At 44.5% G+C, this 18999-nt stretch overlaps 1 protein-coding gene across 1 annotated transcript in view; it reads right to left on the reverse strand.

Annotated features, from left to right (window-relative positions):
• Nucleotides 1–18999, reverse strand: part of NKAIN4 (sodium/potassium transporting ATPase interacting 4) — a 96578-nt gene that overhangs the window by 11675 nt on the left and 65904 nt on the right. Inside the window, 1 exon segment of the mRNA XM_033153993.1 lies at nt 4755–4815. Coding sequence (XP_033009884.1) covers nt 4755–4815 — 61 coding nt within the window.

Genomic DNA, 18999 nt, shown 5'->3' on the forward strand with positions numbered 1-18999 from the left:
TCTGCTAGTCAACATCTTCAGTAACATGCAAAGTATCTTAGCATCTTCCTAAGCTCAGTTCTCGACCGAGTACAGATATATTAGCCTAACTAGGGGGGCACGGCAATGAAAGTGGTTCAAGCTGTTCATTACAGGCATTTTAGAGCGTTGTAAATTTAAAGGCCAGCTCTGACGCAATGCTGATCAATAAAACCACCGTGAAGAACACATCTTTTAGACAGTTTCCAAGAGAGATTGCTGGTCTAAGTGCTCTTTCCACCCACCCCAGAATTTGGTAAAGCACTTGCACTATTCCACTCGAAATAAAATACCAGCCACTTACAGCAATTGAACTTAATGCATTGTTTAACAGGAGATTAGTGACCTGGCCGCAATACTTGTCGAGCCAGCCAATAAACATTTAGGGCCCGAAGCAGCCAAAGCTAAGCACTTTAAGCAGTGCCACCCTAAAGCACAGCCCCCCCAGGAATAAGCTCAATAAGTAAAGACCAGGCTACCTTAAAGATTAGCTCAGGTCCTGCTTGTCGGTTTCTCATAGGTATCTGGGTGTCCACCAGGAGGACAGGAAGCTGAACTAGATAAGGGATAGGCAGTGCCAGATTTACGTATAAGCTAAACAAGCTATAGCTTAGGGCCCCACTCTCCTGACCCCCCCAAAAACAAAAACAAAAGAAAAAAAACCCCTGGATGTACATTTCCAAAACATAAGATAAAAAAACAAATAAAATAAAACCTACATACAGCAACAGTGTTTTGTGTTGTGTAGGCTCCTGTGATGTAAGTCATGGGCCGTGCCTGCTAGCCTGCTCCCTTAAATATCACTGGTAATTATTTCACTATTAATATACAGGTGAAACTCGAAAAATTAGAATATCGTGGAAAAATCCATTTATGTAAGCAATTGTTTTCATTAGCTACTGGAATTTACTACCGGTATATGAGATAGACTCATGACATGCAAAGAGAGATATGTCAAGCCTTTATTTGTTATAATTGTGATGGTTATGACGCACAGCTGATGAAAACCCCAAAGTTGAAATTGTTAATTTGGGGTTCTCATCAGCTGTACGCTATAATCATCACAATTATAACAAATAAAGGCTTGGCATATCTCGCTTTGCATGTCATGAGTCTATCTCACATATTAGTTTCACCTTTTAAGTTGAATTACTGAAAGAAATGAACCTCTCCACCATATTCTAATTTTTCGAGTTTCACCTGTAATTCCTCGTAATTGTATTTCAGTTCAACAATTACTTTGATAAAATACATCTTTTGCTATGTGCAAATGGCTTTAGATACCTATTAGGTCCATAAATTACCATATAGCATATACTCAACACAAAAGAACAGCGGCAATTTGTTGTTGACAAAGGACAGCTGGCAGCTTAGGGCCTCATTAAACCTAAATCCGGCCCTGGCCATTGGCCTGATCTACCAGGCTCTTATTATGTTTTATTTTTTAATTACAGTACCTTCCCCCCACCCACCCAACATAGGTGCCAGAAGAACTCACCAAGAAGTTGTTACAGCAAGTTGCCGGGCAACTAGGGGCAGCCCTGAACAGATGCTGTTTGGACAGCAGCTGAGTTCACCGCCCGCAGATGTGCTAAAAAACTATGGCAAGCTCTCTCCCTAGCTGGTTTGAGAATCTCCCCCTGGTTCTGGTACAGGTCAAATAAATGTGTCCCCTCATCTCCCACTCCCTTAGACTCAGGCAGATGATTTTGGGATCTTCCTTAAAAAAGCTCGACAACTTTCGGGGCGTCCTGGTTTTTACTTTTTGAAAGATGGCATCTACTTTTTGAAATGTGTGCAATGGGAGAGGGCTGGCTGGAAAGCTTAAAGCCTGTTGCGGATGGACGAAAAGAAAATATGAACTGGCCTGTAGAATCATAGAGTTGGAAGAGACCACAAGGGCCATCTAGTCCAACCCCTGCCAAGCAGGAAACACCAATCTGTAGCTTGACCAATCACTGCGAAGAGTGGCTAGGAGCTAGGTGGAGTCACAGATCTATTAAAAAAGAACAACAACAGTGTAGACTTGCACACACTGGCCAGCTTCCATTTTGACTTGAGATGTTCATTTTGGGCTTCTCAAACGGTACATAAAGGCAAGTACAAGAGGCTGGGAGTGCCAGCCTGCAATGGCGCCTACCTGAGAGGTGTGCCAGAACTGCGCTCTGTTAATTTATATGAATATTTATAGACTGTCATAAAAAATATATCAAAGCGGTTTACAGCAATGAAACATTAAATCCATACAAGAAAAGCCACAAGAAGTTGAAAGCAGACATTGATTAACCATGGTGGAAGGGTGTATTCTTAACTGCCTGCTTTCTTATAATCTCATCTCTTTTATACACAATTGATCACTGCACTCGTCTCCTCAGGTGGTCCGTTTCATATGGTGTGGAAATCAGGCCTTTACAGACCCTCCCCCCGAACCCTTTAATCCAAACTCGATCCCTGAGATCATCTGCAAGAGCATCACTGGTCATTCCTTGAGTTGGTGAGGCTCATTTGACAATAACAAGAAATCAAAACTTCCTGTCATCATCCCTGCCTTGTGGAATACTCTGCTAACTGATGTTCATCAGGCACCCTCTGTTCCAACTTCTAAATTTTTGTTGTTGTTCAGTCGTTCAGTTGTGTCCGACTCTTCGTGACCCCATGGACCAGAGCACGCCAGGCACGCCTATCCTCCACTGCCTCCCACAGTTTGGCCAAACTCATGCTAGTCGCTTCGAGAACACTGTCCAACCATCTCATCCTCTGTCATCCCCTTCTCCTTGTGCCCTCCATCTTTCCAAACATCAGGGTCTTTTCCAGGGAGTCTTCTCTTCTGATGAGGTGGCCAAAGTACTGGAGCCTCAACTTCAGGATCTGTCCTTCTAGTGAGCACTTAGGGCCAATTTCCTTGAGAATGGATAGGTTTGATCTTCTTGCAGTCCATGGGACTTCTAAATACCCGCTGCAAACTTTTCTATTCTGTCAGCGTTGTGCAGGCAATTAAGAATAGATCTTAATAGTTAGCCGATTTCTGGTTTCAACTTTTCACGTGGCTTTTATTTCATGGTTTTATGTACAATTGTTGTTAAGCGCTCTCATGTTTTTTTATGAATAGCAATTTAAATATATTTTTTTATAAAGAATACACTGAGCCCCACAGTAAATGTAATAGACGCCATTGCATGAGCTCATTGGAAGCAACCAACAGAGCAAACCTGGGGGTAGATTTGCAGAGCTAGAATAAGTAGCTGCAACACTGAGAAATCAGCTTGTTAGGGTTGCCATCTGAATTCTTCATGGACTGGTGGTCTTGTGGAGTGGTAAAAGTCTTCTGGGAAAGGATATATAATGAGTTAAAGAAAATGTTTAAGAAAACATAAAAAAAACCAGAAGGCTTTTCGTTAGGTATACAGTGGTACCTCGGGTTGCACACTTAATTCATTCCGGAGTGCCGTTTGCACCCCGAACAGTGCTCAACCTGTGTGGTACTTTTGCGCATGCGCAAAAATGCAAGGTCTCGCAAGATTGCGCTTCTGCACATGCGTGAATTGCGCAGAACGTTTCTGCGAATCCATGGACCGCGCGGACATGCGCAGAAGCATCCACACTCCGTGTTTCACTTCCGGGTTTGCGGAGTACACAACCCGAACATACTCAACACGGAATGTCCGCAACACGAGTTATGACTGTAATGGGTGAAGAGATACCAAAAGAAGATAAGAAACTGTTCATGTACGCAACGACGGCAACAAGAATGCTTCTAGCCCAGAGATGGAAGGAGGGAGAAGTGCCGACCAGAGAAGAATGGCAGACCAAGTTAATGGAATATGTAAAGATGGTGAGACTGATGGGAAAGATTGAAAGCCAGGAAGATCAAGATACACGTAGGTAGCTGTGTTGGTCTGCCGTAGTCGAAACAAACAAACAAAATAAAACATCCTTCCAGTAGCACCTTAGAGACCAACTAAGTTTGTTATTGGTATGAGCTTTCGTGTGCTGAAGAAGTGTGCATGCACACGAAAGCTCATACCAAGAACAAACTTAGCTGGTCTCTAAGGTGCCTTTTTGATCAAGTAAACACATTTGCATATAACCAAAGCCTCTGTAGAATCAGTTGCCTTGTTTGCAATCATAGAAAGAAGCGGGAGATAACTTACAATTTAATTGGCAAAATGCTGCCTCTTGAAGCAGGAGTGAAAGGTCACTGTTTAATTCCATTGCTTTTTAAAGCATTGCGCTTAAACTATATATACACACACTTAAACTCTATACACACACACACACACACACACACACACACACACACACACCACATACATACAGTGGTACCCCGGGTTACGTACTTAATCCATTCCGGGTTACAGTACATAACCTGAAAAGGATGTACCCCGAACAATATCACAGCAAACATGAGCGACCTTAACTCAAAAGTGTACATAGGGCACTGTTCAGGGAGGATAGATGGTGGCTAGAGACTTAAGACATGGGAGACGAGGGTTCAGATCCCTACTCAGCCAAGAAGCTGGTCACGTGACCTTGGGCCAGGCATTCGCTCGCAGCCTAACCTACTTCACAGGGTTGTTGTGAGGATAAAATGGTGAGGCAGAGAACTTTGTATGCCACCTCAAGCTCCCCAGTGAGATATATATATGCAATAAATAAATAAAATGAATTCCATTCTAAGAGGAAGGGCATCAGATTAAGACCCACGGCCAGGGATCTGTCCTGCGGCGAATACTTACAACTGTCTTCTTCTTCTGTAAAAACACTGACAACGTAACAGGCATAGACGAAGCCCACCAGCTGGAAGGAGAAAAGATAAAAGGAATCATAATCATAATATTTGCTCCAAGACTAGTGCTTACATAAATGAACATACGCGCTGTACACACAGAACAAACAACAGTCAAAACTATAGAGAAAAAGTGAAACAATTTTTATAGAGAGTCTGGCTGGATCAGGCCAATGGCCCACAAAGGTGTAAGAAGCCACTCGGGCATCCGGAGCGGCAAACATTACGTGCACCCGGGGGTGGGGCATTGCTACGTAGCGTGCATGCGTAGCATCGCTATGTACGATGCATGCATCGTATGTAGTGACATCATACATGCACACTACGTAGCGGGTTGCCGGCAGTGCCACTCCAGCACCGTATGGGCGGTGCCAGGATCCTGACACCGTCCGTACAGCGCTGGAGCGGCGGCGCCAGCAAACCGCATGCCTTGTCACCCCTGGAGACGTGGCACCGGGAGCGACCCGCACCCACCACACCCACGTTGCTGCGCCCCTGATGGCCCACCCAGTCCAGCATCCTGTTCTCACAGTGGCCAACCAGATGCTTGTGCGAAGCTCACAAGCAGGATCTGAGTGCAAACACACACGCTCTCCCCTCCTGCAGTTTCCAGCGACTGCTATCCAGAAACATAATGCCTTCGACTGTGGAGGCAGAATGTAGCCATCATGGGTAGAAGTCATTGATAACCATATGGCCCATGGATTTGTCTAATCTTTTAAAGCTATCCAGGTTGATGCCCTCACTACATCTTGAGAGTCTGAACTCCATAGTTTTAAGTATTTGTGGTGTGAAGAATTTCTTCTTCTTCTAGTCTGCCCTGAATCTTTCTACATTCCATTTCAATGGATAGCCCTGAGCTCCAGAATAACACGAGAGGGAGAAAAAGCTTTGATTATAGCTTATTTTTTATTTTAACATTTTGCTTTGGGGTTCCTTTGGCTAACTAGTTATCGTTATTTGTCAGACAACTGGGAGGAGCACAGAAAGAAGAATCACCATTGTGCACCTGCATCAGCACAACCGGACGCCTTCATCTGCCCCAGCTGCAACAGAACATGTCTCTCCCATATCGGTCTACTCTCTACAATCACAGAAGGCACTGTAATTCTCCAACCATTTGACTTCACCCCCAAGGGGGCTCTCCTTCATTGTCCCACAGCAATAGAAACCTTTGCCAATCTGCTACAGATCACTCAGAGATCAGTCAGCAGGTTCTGACCCGCCTTCATACAACATAGAATCGTAGGATTGTAGAGTTGGAAGGGACCCCAAGGCTCATCTAGTCCAACCCCCTGCAATGCAGGAATCTCAGCTAAATCATCCATGACAGATGGCCATCTGACCACTGCTTAAAAACCTCCAAGGGAGAAGAGCCCAAAACTCCCCAAGGGAAACCGTTCCACTGTTGAACAGCTCTTACTGTCAGACAGTTATTCCTGATGTTTCGTCGGAATCTCCTTCCTTGTAACTTAAAGCCGCTTTGAATTCTGATTCTGCATTAGCTACCCCTCCTGGTTTGGTGCCATCTGCAAATTTGATGAGCACCCCCTCAATTCCTTCCTCCAAGTCATTTTTAAAGATGTTGAACAACAACAAGCCCAGGACAGAACCCTGTGGCACTCCACTTGCCACCTCTTTTCCAGGATGATCAAGAACCATTAATGAGTACGTTTTGAGTTCGGTCAGTCAACCAGCTACAAATCCACCTATCAGTTACCGTGTTCAACCCACATTTTACCGGCTTCCTTGCAAGAGGATCATGGGGGACTTTTTCCCAGTAAGGCTTTGCCTTACTGAAATCAAGATACACTATGTATTCCCTTCATCCACCAAGCTTGTAATTCCATCAAAAAAAGAGAGAAAGAAATGAGATTCCCCTGGCATTGTTTGTTTTTGAGAAACTCATGCTGGATCCAAGAGCTCACAGGCCAACTGTTGAATTATCTGTTGTAAGACCTTTCCTGGTATTGATGTCAAGCTCACCAGCTGGTAGTTACCTGGGTCTTCTTTTCCCCTCTTTTTAAAGTTAATGTGGAAAAAGGAAGGAAGGATCAATGCAATCAATGTTCTGAATCCCACAGCTCACATAAATGGGGGAAATTGAACACATTTCCACATTTGCTCTTATTCTGCATAATTTATAATGCATTGTGTGGGTTGTATCAAACTAAGTTATACTCAAAGTAGGCTCATCAAAACTACCAGACCAAACAAAATAGAAAATTCTTTCCAGTAGCACCTTAGAGACCAACTGAGTTTGTTCTTGGTATGAGCTTTCGTGTGCATGCACACTTCTTCAGATACACTGAAACAGAAGTATCTGAAGAAGTGTGCATGCACACGAAAGCTCATACCAAGAACAAACTCAGTTGGTCTCTAAGGTGCTACTGGAAAGAATTTTCTATTTTGTTTCGACTATGGCAGACCAACACGGCTACCCACCTGTAACTGTTGTTGTTGTTGTTAGTATTACCCACCTGCTACCAGACCAAAGTTAGTCAAGCTCATAAATCTTAATGGGTCACTTTGAGTAAAACTAATATTGGATGCAACCCTATAGATTTTACATAGACACATAAGAAGTGCCCTTATATCAGGACAGATGGTTTGTTCATCTAGTTCGGAACTGCCAACTCTTGCAGCAGTCTACCAGGATCTTCAGCATCCAACTTTCTCATCAGCTGGTACTTTGGGAGAAGAACTGTAGGTCCATGGGAAAGCTCAGCAACAGAGCTCTGCCTTGCATGCAGAGGGTCTCAACTGCAGTCCCAGGCATCTTCACTAAACTGGGAATATCCATTGACTGAAACCCTGGAGAGTTACTGCCTGTCTGTGTAGACAATACAGAGCCAGGTGGACCAATGGTCTGACTTGATATAAGACAGTTTTCTACATTTCCTAAATCCTCTGAGTTGGAGATTCCAGGAATTGAGCCTGGGACCTTCTGCAATGCAAAACTCAGACTTCATCACTGAGTCGTGGTTCCTTCATAATTTATCCTGGTTTCGGCTAGCCTTCTCAGTGAGCCACCTTCTGAATGTCTGCAGACACTGCCCAAGCTTTCAAGCTTATATTTTGCAGAAAGTTGCTTTTTAAAAAGAATAAGATGTTGACATTCCCAGGATGCTGAATTCATGCCTAATGCCATTGTCTCTTCCCGAACACTACAATCACCTGCCATCGTTCAACAGAATCCATTTTGTTCCTTCCGTCAGGGACAAAAGCAAACTCCAAGCTTTCCAAAGAATGGACGCCTTCACCCCCATGTATTGCTGGCTTGAACTTCCTGGTGTCCATCAGACCAAGGAGAATAAAGTGAGCATTTTGTCATCCTTGCAACTCTTAATAAGATGCTCAGGAGATTCAGAGTTGGTGAGGCAGCTTTTTTTTTTTTTTTTGCAAAACAATGTAAAACATTACTCAACCTCTTCAGAGCAGGGCTTTCAGAAGAGACCTGCCAAACCCAAATGCATTCCATAATCCCTCCCATGGAAACCTCATTATCCTGCCTTTTGTTCGGCGGTGTGATGTATGTTTCTCTTGTATTAAAAATGAATGACTCCACTTTCCAGAGTCCCCTCATACATCATTCTGCCTTCCTGCGGTGTGAGTAATTGTTTGGTCCTAATTCCTCGTTAAAGTGGATTGAGTTCACAGTGGAAAACAAATAATTAAGGCCCACAATAACCTTAAAAATGCGGTGCCCGACAGATCTGGAGGAGCCAGGGATCCTAGTGTGAGATCCTCCTTGCACCAGCAACAATGCATAGACTCGTGGAAAGGCATTGAAAAGCCTCTACCTTACGTCTCCTATGTAAGCATTTCAAGAAAGTGGTGGGGATACTTTCACCTGCTGCCAAAAAGCCTGTAGGGAGACCAAGCCATTGGCAGACGTGTCCTATACAAATTTTAAACAGACCATAAAACCAAAAAAGCACCACTGGCATGGGGGCATACCGTATTGGCCCGAATATAAGCCGCAGCTTTTTTTTTCTAAATTCCGACCATGAAAAGTTAAAGTGCGGCTTATATTCACAACCTTACGATATCACTGCGGAAACAACCCAGGATGCCACCATCTCTCTCTCTCTCTCTCTCTCTCTCTCTCTCTCTCTCTCTCTCTCTCTCTCTCTCATGCAGTCACACACACAGCCAGGCATTGCACCTGTCAAGTTGAAAGAGACCAGGTGACATCAAGGGCCAATTGGGGTTCCACCCGGTCCTATAAAAGCTGATGTGACTGGCATGACTGCAGTGGCAGACATTCATTGCTCAGGTGTATGCTAAGCTGCTCAGAGGCAGCCTCTCCCTGCTTGACAACCTATTCTGTCCTAAATGAAGGATTCTGCCTAAATAAATATGCAGTCTTTAATCCCCTGTACAAGAAGAGGATCCAGCAGTTTCCAGATGGTCTTCAAACCCTTCAGTAGCTGGAACAAGAAGAGGACCCAGCACTTTCCAGATGGTCAATGCAACCTTTCGGAAATCTACGGCAACTGTGCTTTTCTGGTTTCCGTGCAAACACATCATTGTGCAATTTTAGTAAGAGGTTTTTCCAAAAAAATAAAAAATAAAATAAAAGCAGCATGACTCGTGAGGAGGAGAGAAAAGCAGGATGTGTCCATTCATCTCGTGGGGTCACCATGGCAAAACCAATGACAGCAGCGCGGATACTACTGGCTCAGAGATGGAAAGAAGGTGAAGTCCTGACTAGAGACAAATGGCTGATGAAGATGATGGACTATGCTGAAATGGTGAAATTGGCCGGGAATATCAGAAACCAGGAAGATAGAAGCTTTAATAAGGAATGGGGAAAAATTACAATTTACTTAAGAGAACACTGTAAACAATTAAAAACTTTGGCATGATTTGAGTAATGGTTGTAATATATTACAGACTATGGTAAAAACGGACTATTTTTTTAAAATAATAATAGAGAAAATAAGAGAAGCAGTTGAAAAAAGATTGATAATGGTAACCATGGAAGGGCGGAGGGAGTCGAAGGATTCAGGGAAATGCTGATGATGGTGTTTAATGTTTGAATTTTAATTGGTAATGTAAAACTTAATAATAAAAAAAGGTTTGACCAAAAAAAAGCACACCATCTAGGACACTAGTGGGCTTAGGCACAGGAGCCTGGGGCAAAGAAGATGCTGAAAAGCCAAGAGAAAATACAACCCCAGACTGTTCCTGATGATTTCTTACCCTAGTGCATGCATACCCTTTGAGATAGTAGAGGTGAAAGCTTTTCTTGGAAAGAGGTATGTAGGTCTGGAGCTGGCCATGGTGCTGAAACAATGATCTGCAGACAGTGAACAACATCCAGCATTTGTTGTTGTTGTTGTTGTTGTTGTTGTTGTTGTTGTTGTGCAAGTGGTGTTGTGCAAGTGGTATCTTGACAAAATAAAAAATAAAAAAAATCGTTCCAGTAGCACCTTAGAGACCAGCTAAGTTTGTTCTTGGTATGAGCTTTCGTGTGCATGCACACTTCTTCAGATACACTGAAATAGAAGTCACCAGACCCTTATATATAGTGAGAGAGTGAGGAGGGGTATTACTCAGAAGGGTGGTGGGAATGGGTGATTGGCTGATGGGTGTGGAAAACCTGTTGATGACTGTTAACGACTGCAATTAGTCATCAGTCATCAACAGGTTTTCTACACCCAATAACCCATTCCCACCACCCTTCTGAGTGGGAATCATTCTGCCTGGACACTGAGGTGCACAGAGGGCCTTCTCGGTAGTGGCACCCGCCCTGTGGAATGCCCTCTCACCAGATGTCAAAGAGAAAACCAACTACCAGACTTTTAGGAGACATCTGAAAGCAGCCATGTTTAGGGAAGCTTTTAATGTTTAATGGATTATTGTATTTTAACATTCTGTTAGAAGCCGCCCAGAGTGGCTGGGGAAACCCAGCCAGATGGCCAGGGTATAAAGAAATTATTATTATCATTATTATTATTATCATCATTATTATTATTATTATTATTACTATTATTATCATTATTATTATTATTATTATCATTATTATTATCATTATCATCATCACCACCAAAAATCAGAAACCGGAAGCCTGCCCAGCTTCAAAGACCCAAAGTGGAAACTCCGTTTATCTTCCTTTTATCGGCAAGCTTAAACCAAATATCCTCCAATGTAATTGTTTGCCCATTGCATGACACGTGGGAAAGTTAAGTACCAAAATACATTAAGCATTGGACAAAGGATTAAAAATTCATCATTGCCCCAGAAATATGAACCCTGGCTGCTGACAGTTATAACTTCCTATGTCCTTGAAAAGGTAATAAGCAACTGGATCCTTCCATTTATTAATTCGACCAGATTATTTATAGCTGACTGTATCCCATGGGCTCAGGGCTAGGGTAACAGAAATTTAACCCAGCTACCTTAAATCTCTGCCTAGGAAGCTAATAATCGAGTCCGTAGGAAATGGACGCCAAAGTCTCAGAATGGAGCAAGACAGAAACCAGTGTTTGGTGGGCATCACTGAGATCTCACTGGCCTTGAGTAGCATTTTTAGGAATATCCATCTCTGAGAATGTAAGAAGTCCTTTCTTACACTCTCAGAATGGAAGGGCAATGAAATGAGATACTAGACTGCTGGTTGTACCTGCTTGCCTCCCAGATTCCCCTTGTGCTCAGGCATCTTTTGCATTTCTCTACAGCTTTCTAGGGTTGTAGAATAGGTCCAGAAGCATATGAAATACCCTTCTGAACCCTTTCAACATGTCCCCAAGGACACACCCTTTAGATAGCAGTTTCCCAAGGCCTCTCGTTGGCCTTGTGCATCTCATTCCTCACTCCCATCCCTTTGACTTTGTTCCCAACACATCCCACTTAGTGATTAAAACCTTTGTTCTGCTTTGACCTCATCCCCCTTCCCCCTGCCTACTACGACTTTCCAACATGGGGTTTCATCAATAATGAATTACTGTTTATTCAATTGTTTCACTTCTCCTACTTTACCCAAAGAGGTTACATCAGCCTCCCAGCTCATCGGGATCAGAGAGGTTTCTAGAGCAAGCAGAGGGTTTCGGGGAAGAGCACATCATGTGAGCCTGAACTGCCTTTCCATGCTAAGCTGCAATGAAAGCCAGCACCTCGGGGATATAGAAAACGCCTGGAAGCTCTGCTGCGTTTTGCCTTCTGCATGAAATATGAATGGTGTAAAGCCAATAGCAGAAAAAAAAATCAAACTCTGAAAGGTTATAGCAGTAAAGCGCAATGCAAAGAAGGAAGCATAACATTGTGTGTTTAAGTGAATCCATTGCTGATTCTTGCTCCACAGGAACTGACAGGAACATATAGGAACTTAGGAAGCTGCTTTATAGTGAGCCAGACGGCTGGTTTATCTAGCTCAGCACTGTCTACTCCATAGCTGTCAACTTTTTCCCTTTTTAAAGGGAAATTCCCTTATTCCGAATAGGATTCCTCGCAAGAAAAGGGAAAAGTTGACAGCTATGGTTTATTCTGACCAGAAGCTCTCTGAATCTCTCAGGGAATCTCTCCCAGCCCAACTGGAGATGCCAGGCATTGAACTTGGAACCTTCTGCACGCAAAGCAGATGCTCTACCATTTAGCTACAGCCTCTTTGCCTCTCCTTCAAGCAGCTATTATGTTCTCTGGCCACAGTTGTCATGCACCTATGACTTTGCCAAACAAGTCTGAAGACACTGCGGATATACTCATGTTTTCATGCGTACTCTGTTCCCCTTATAATATTACTATTTGTTATGGGTGTTGTGGGCTCTCAGTTTTTGGACAGAAAGAAGAAGACCAAAAAACGGGATTTAGGATGACCTTAACAGATTGGAGAAATGGGCCTAAACAAACAAAATGAATTTCAGTAGGGATAAATGTTAGGTTCTGCACTTAGGCAGGAATAATCAGCTGCACAAATATAACATGGGAAAAACATGGCTTGCCACTAGTACACTAGAAGATGTGAAAAGGATTTTGGTGGTTATAGTGAATCACAAGCTTAACATGAGTCAACAGTTTGATGCAGCAGCAAAAAAGAGAATAGAATAGAATAGAATAGAATAGAATAGAATAGAATAGAAAAAGCTAATGCTATTCTAAATTCTAGGCTGCATCAACAGAAGTATAGTGTCCAGATCAAGGGAAGTAATAGAACCACTCTATTCTGCCTTTGTCAGACCACACTTTGAATACTGTCTCCAGTTCTGGGCACCCCAATTTAAGAAGGATGTTGACAAGCTGGAATGTGTGCAGAGGAGGGCGACCAAGATGATCAAGGGTCTTGAAGCTAAGCCTTACAAGGAATGGTTGAAGGAGCTGGGAATGTTTAGCCTGGAAAAGAGGAGACAGAGGGGTGATATGATAGCTGTCTTCAACCCATGGAGGATGAAACAAGCTTGTTTTCTCTTTCTCCAGAGGGTAGGATTCGAACCAATGGCTTCAAGTTATAGGGAAGGAGATTCTGATTAAACATCAAGAAGAACTTTCTGACAGTAAGAGCTGTTTGACAGTAGAGTGGTCTCTCTTGAAAGACTGTGGGCTCTCCTTCCTTGGAGGTTTTTAAGCAGAGGTTGGATGGCCCTCTGTCCTGGATGATTCAGGGGGTTGAACTAGATGACCCTTGGAGTCCCTTCAAATTCTACAGTTGGTCACTTGCTACACTATTACAATGAGGAAATTCCCATTACACAAAGTTATAAGTCTGATCTCAATTTGACTAACTGTAAGATGATGATGATGAAGAGGAGGAGGAGGAGGAGGAGTTTGGACTTGATATCCAGCTTTCACTCCCCTTAAGGAGTCTCAAATAGGCTAACAATCTCCTTTCCCTTCCTCCCCCTCAACAAACACTCTGTGAGGTGAGTGAGGCTAAGAGACTTCAGAGAAGTGTGACTAGCCCAAGGTCGCCCAGCAGCTGCATGTGGAGGAGCGGAGATGCGAACCCGGTTCACCAGATTACGAGTCCACCACTCTTAACCACTACACCATGCTGGCTCTGATACGTTCTGTTATAGCTTTATTCAAACTATGACGGGTGGAAAACCTGCAAGTAGGACATGAGTGAAATGGCACACTCCTTGTTATGATCCCTGGTAACATGTAATCATCACAACCAGTACCATTGATAGTCTTATCCTTCACAGATGTCCTTCACATGCTGTGGATTGAAGTAGGCCTGCTACCACTTAGCTATTGAATTTCCTACACCCCACCTGCAAAAAACACATTGTGCAGACCACTTTCTGTGTGTGTTTGTGTGCGTGTGTGCCAATCTGTTCTGTGGAAAAGAGAGTCAATTGCCTTAAAATGTCCCCCAAGTCTTCTAAAGACGAGCATCCTCTGGCAAGAGCAAGAACGGATCGGGTGGCAGCGGGCGGAGGGAAATTACTTTTTTTCCATTGTCTCAGCATGGAAGGTGAAGAGTTTTTGATCTATGTATTACAGCACCATTCATCAAGGCATTTGCCCACAGTAGAAGATGCTTCAAGGTCAACATAGGCAGGAAATTATCAAGAGGTGAATTAGGACAATGGAAAGGAGGGAAGCAAGGAAGCGGCCGGGGGGGGGGGGGAGAACCCATGAGAGACAAAGAGTCCACGGTGATCCAAAAGGTGCTGAACAAGCCTAGCCTGTAATAGACCGAGAATGCATTTTTACGTGATTGATGGGTCCCATTAGAATTCTATTAAAGCCCAACAAATGCCTATAAGCACTACAACTTTTGACCCGCAGAGCCAATTGCAGCCCAACAGGCATGTAGGGCAGCCCATTGTTGAAGGGTCACTGAACCTGCTTTTCCTACTTTCATCTTCCTGTGAACTGCATTAACATGGCAAGCACTGGGGGATGGGCTGTAGCTCAGCAGTAAGGTCTCAGGTTCAATTCCCGGCATCTCAAGGTAGAGGTGGAAAAGACTCCCTTTCTCAAGCCCTGGAGAGCCAAGTTATTGTAGACAAATAATGAGCTCACAGGGACCAATGAACGGGTTCAGTATGAGATAGCTTCCTGCGCTCCTTTGTCAAACATCTGGGGGACCACCGCAGATGTGCTAGTCATAGAATCATAGAATCACAGAGTTGGAAGAGACCACAAGGGCCATCCAGTCCAACCCCCTGCCAAGCAGGAAACACCATCAAAGCATTCCTGACAGATGGCTGTCAAGCCTCTGCTTAAAGACCTCCAAAGAAGGAGACTCCACCACACTCCTTGGTAGCAAATTCCACTGTCCAACAGCTCTCACTGTCAGGAAGTTCTTCCTAATGTTTAGGTGCAATCTTCTTTCTTGTAGTTTGAATCCATTCCTCCGTGTCCATTTCCCTGGAGCAGCAGAAAACAACCTTTCTCCCTCCTCTATATGACATCCTTTTATATATTTGAACATGGCTATCATATCACCCCTTAACCTTCTCTTCTCCAGGCTAAACATACCCAGCTCCCTAAGCCGTTCCTCATAAGGCATCACTTCCAGGCCTTTGACCATTTTGGTTGCCCTCTTCTGGACACGTTCCAGCTTGTCAGTATCCTTCTTGAACTGTGGTGCCCAGAACTGGACACAGTATTCCAGGTGAGGTCTGACCAGAGCAGAATATAGTGGTACTATTACTTCCCTTGATCTAGACCAGGCATAGGCAACCTTCGGCTCTCCAGATGTTTTGGACTACAATTCCCACCATCCCTGACCACTGGTCTTGTTAGCTAGGGATCATGGGAGTTGTAGGCCAAAACATCTGGAGAGACGAAGGTTGCCTATGCCTGATCTAGACGCTATACTCCTATTGATGCAGCCCAGAACTGCATTGGCTTTTTTAGGTGCTGCATCACACTGTTGACTCATGTCAAGTTTGTGGTCTACCAAGACTCCTAGATCCTTTTCACATGTACTGCTCTCAAGCCAGGTGTCACCCATCCTGTATTTGTGCCTTTCATTTTTTTTGGGTCAACTGTGTTCAGTTTCTTGGGTCATCAGCTGGACAGGCTGGAAACAGATTTCTGATTAAGCAGGAGATTCCTGCCCGGAGGCAACGGGCCAGCTTTCCTTGTGCCAGGGTATAGAGAGGCTGTGAGCCCAAGAAGCACCATCTACATTGCACATTTACAGCACTATCATACCACTTTAAACAATCATGGCTTCCTCAATGAACTCTGGGTGCTGAGAGGAAATTCCTGGGAGGAGGCCGTTGTCTGTGGAATTCCTTCCCCTCAGAGGCACATCTGCCAGCTTCATTATGCTGAATACATAGCTCTCATACCCTCCGACATATCTCTGATGAAAATAGGGAACCCTATTCTGTTGTTGTTGTTGTTGTTGTTGTTGTTGTTGTTGTTGTTGTTGTTGTTGTTGCTGTCTTTATATCCCAGCCATCTGACTGGGTTGCTCCAGCCACTCTAGATGGCTCCCAACATATATAAAAACATAATAAAACATTCAACATTAAAAAAAACCTTCCCCATAAAGGTCTGCCTTCAAATGTCTTCTGTAGGTTGTATAGTTACTTATTTCCTTTGCTTGGGGGTCGCAAAACTCCATACCCTCCAACATGTCTCTGATGGAAATAGGGATGTCCTAAGGAAAAGCGGGTGGCGCTGTGGGTTAAACCACAGATCCTAGGGCTTGCCGATCAGAAGGTCGGTGGTTTGAATCCCCGCGACGGAGTGAGCTCCCGTTGCTCGGTCCCTGCTCCTGCCAACCTAGCAGTTCGAAAGCACGTCAAAGTGCAGGTAGATCAATAGGTACCGCTCCGATGGGAAGGTAAACGGCGTTTCCGTGCACTGCTCTGGTTTGCCAGAAGTGGCTTAGTCATGCTGGCCACATGACCTGGAAGCTGTCTGCAGACAAACGACGGCTCCCTTGGCCTATAGAACGAGATGAGCGCCGCAACCCCAGAGACGTCTGCGACTGGACCTCATGGTCAGAGGTCCCTTTACCTTTACCTTAAGGAAAAGCAGGACATTCCAGGATCATAGCAGAAACAAGGACAGCTTCTGTAAATCCGTGATTGTCCCTGGAAAATAGGGACACTTAGAAGGACTGGGACATTCCCTGTCATTATTATTATTATTATTATTATTATTATTATTATTATTATTATTATTATTGAGTAGGACATCCCTATTTTCATCAGAGAAATATTGGAGGGTATGTTGTCTTCTGTCTGAAACCCTGTGGAGCTGCTGCCTGCCAGTGTAGACAATACTGAGGTTAGCAGACCAATAGTCTGATTCAGTATAAGACAGCTTCCTCTGTTCCTATGGTTCCCTGGCAATTGATCTGGAAGAGGTTGCTCTCAGGTTTTGATCCCACTTGGTGTTTGATTTCACATTCACCTTTTTTTCCTCCATCTCTTTTCCTCTTGTTGGAGGCAGGAATCCGTCAAGTGCTAAGTAGCCCCCGCTCTTTCGTCCCTCTGGGAGACATATCCAGAACGCGCTAAAATATAAGACCCAATTTCCCAGAAGCCTTTAATGGAGCCATGCCAGTCTCTGAGGCCTGACGATGCTCCCTCAACTTCATCTGTGTAACTGTCTGGAAATGTAAATCTACTATTTGAAAGACAAGAGATTCTAACTTGTAATTTCAGATCCTGAATTATACATGACTCTAACCGGCGCAGTTCATACCGCACCTCATGAAATCAGGCCCTTATTCTTCTTTAAATAAAATAAAGTGAAATATGGAGACTTCTCTTCAAATTAAAGTTACTTTGGAAGAAAAACGGTGCTATGAATAATAGACCCTCCCGCGTGTCTCTCCTGTCCTCCAGACATCCACGCATGCCCCCCCAAAAGAGTAATGCTCTTCAAATATTTGAGGGTCAAGTTCTGACCTACATTAAAGTTTCTTTCCATTTGCCCAGTTTTAAATATTTTAATCAGAAATCAAAGAGAGCTGGAAGGAGGGGGAAAACGGTAAAGAGGTAGGAGGGGCGGACTTCAGAGAGAAGATTGAAAGAGCTGCATGGATAACCAAACGGTTATGCAGAGACCTCATCATTATTCTGCTTTCAGATGGAGCCTAAAGGGAAAGGAGGAGAGAGCTGGACTATTTATGGCGATAGAGATTGACCCTCCTTAGCCCTTCAGCACTGCAGTTCTGGGCAGCGGTCCCGTCCCCAGTCCCCCCAAGAGAAATAGGTGCCAGAACGCACCATGAAGTTGTTACAGGAAGTCGCCGGGCGACTCGGGGCAGCCCTGAACAGATGCTGGTTTGACAACAGCCACATTCACCACCCGTGGAGGTGCTAAAAACTATGCCAAGCCGTCTCCCTGGTTCTGGTGCAGGACAAATAAATCCACCCCGCCCCCCTCGTTCTCTTGGATTCAGGCGGATGGCTAGGGCAGCTTGGAAGGGCCCTCATGCAAATGCGGGAACATGGATTCGTAGAGGCTTGGCTGGAAAGCTTAAAGCCCGCCGCTGCTACACAGAGATCGATTCCCACCAGCGTGGCCCTTTCCATGTTAATTGTTTCCTGGGAAAAAACAACAACCCCGCATCTATTTGCAATCCAGTTAACTTGGAAAATCATGGGAATTGGCGTCCAACTGCATCTGGAGGGCACCAGGTTGGGGAAGGATGCCAGGGCCATTGGTCATTCTTCTTGGTAGAGCTCAGAGCAGTAGGTTCATCTTACCTTCTTGTGCACTCATCTCAGCCTGCCTGCATGTTAAGGTCAGCGACAGGCACTCTCTCCTGCCCACCTCTGATAGCAGTTAGATAGTTGAGTTCTAGGAAAGTGCCTCTTTGTCATGGCCCCGTGTCTTTCAGTCCAAAGGAGCCAGCGTTTCTCCACAGACAGCTTTCTGTGTCATGTGGCCAGCATGACTAAACCGCCTCTGGTGCAACAGAACACCGTGATGGAAACCAGAGCGCATGGAAACACCATTTACCTTCCCGCCACAGTGGTACCTATTTATCTACTTGCACTGGCATGTTTTCGAACTGCTAGGTTGGCAGGAGCTGGGACAGAGCAACGGGAGCTCACTCCGTCGCGGGGATTTGAACCGCCGACCTTCTGATCGGGAAGCCTAAGAGGCTCAGTGGTTTAGACCACAGTGCCACCCGCATCCCAGATTAGGTAAGGGTGTTGAGGGTTGTTAGGACCCTCATAAAAGCTACAAGAGATCCATGGGGGAAAGGGTTGATTGTTAAACCACTCTGGGAACTGTAGCTCTGTGAGGGTGAATAGGGGTCTCCT

Source organism: Lacerta agilis, chromosome 6 (assembly GCF_009819535.1).
Source record: "Lacerta agilis isolate rLacAgi1 chromosome 6, rLacAgi1.pri, whole genome shotgun sequence".
Taxonomy (NCBI): Eukaryota; Metazoa; Chordata; class Lepidosauria; order Squamata; family Lacertidae; genus Lacerta; species Lacerta agilis.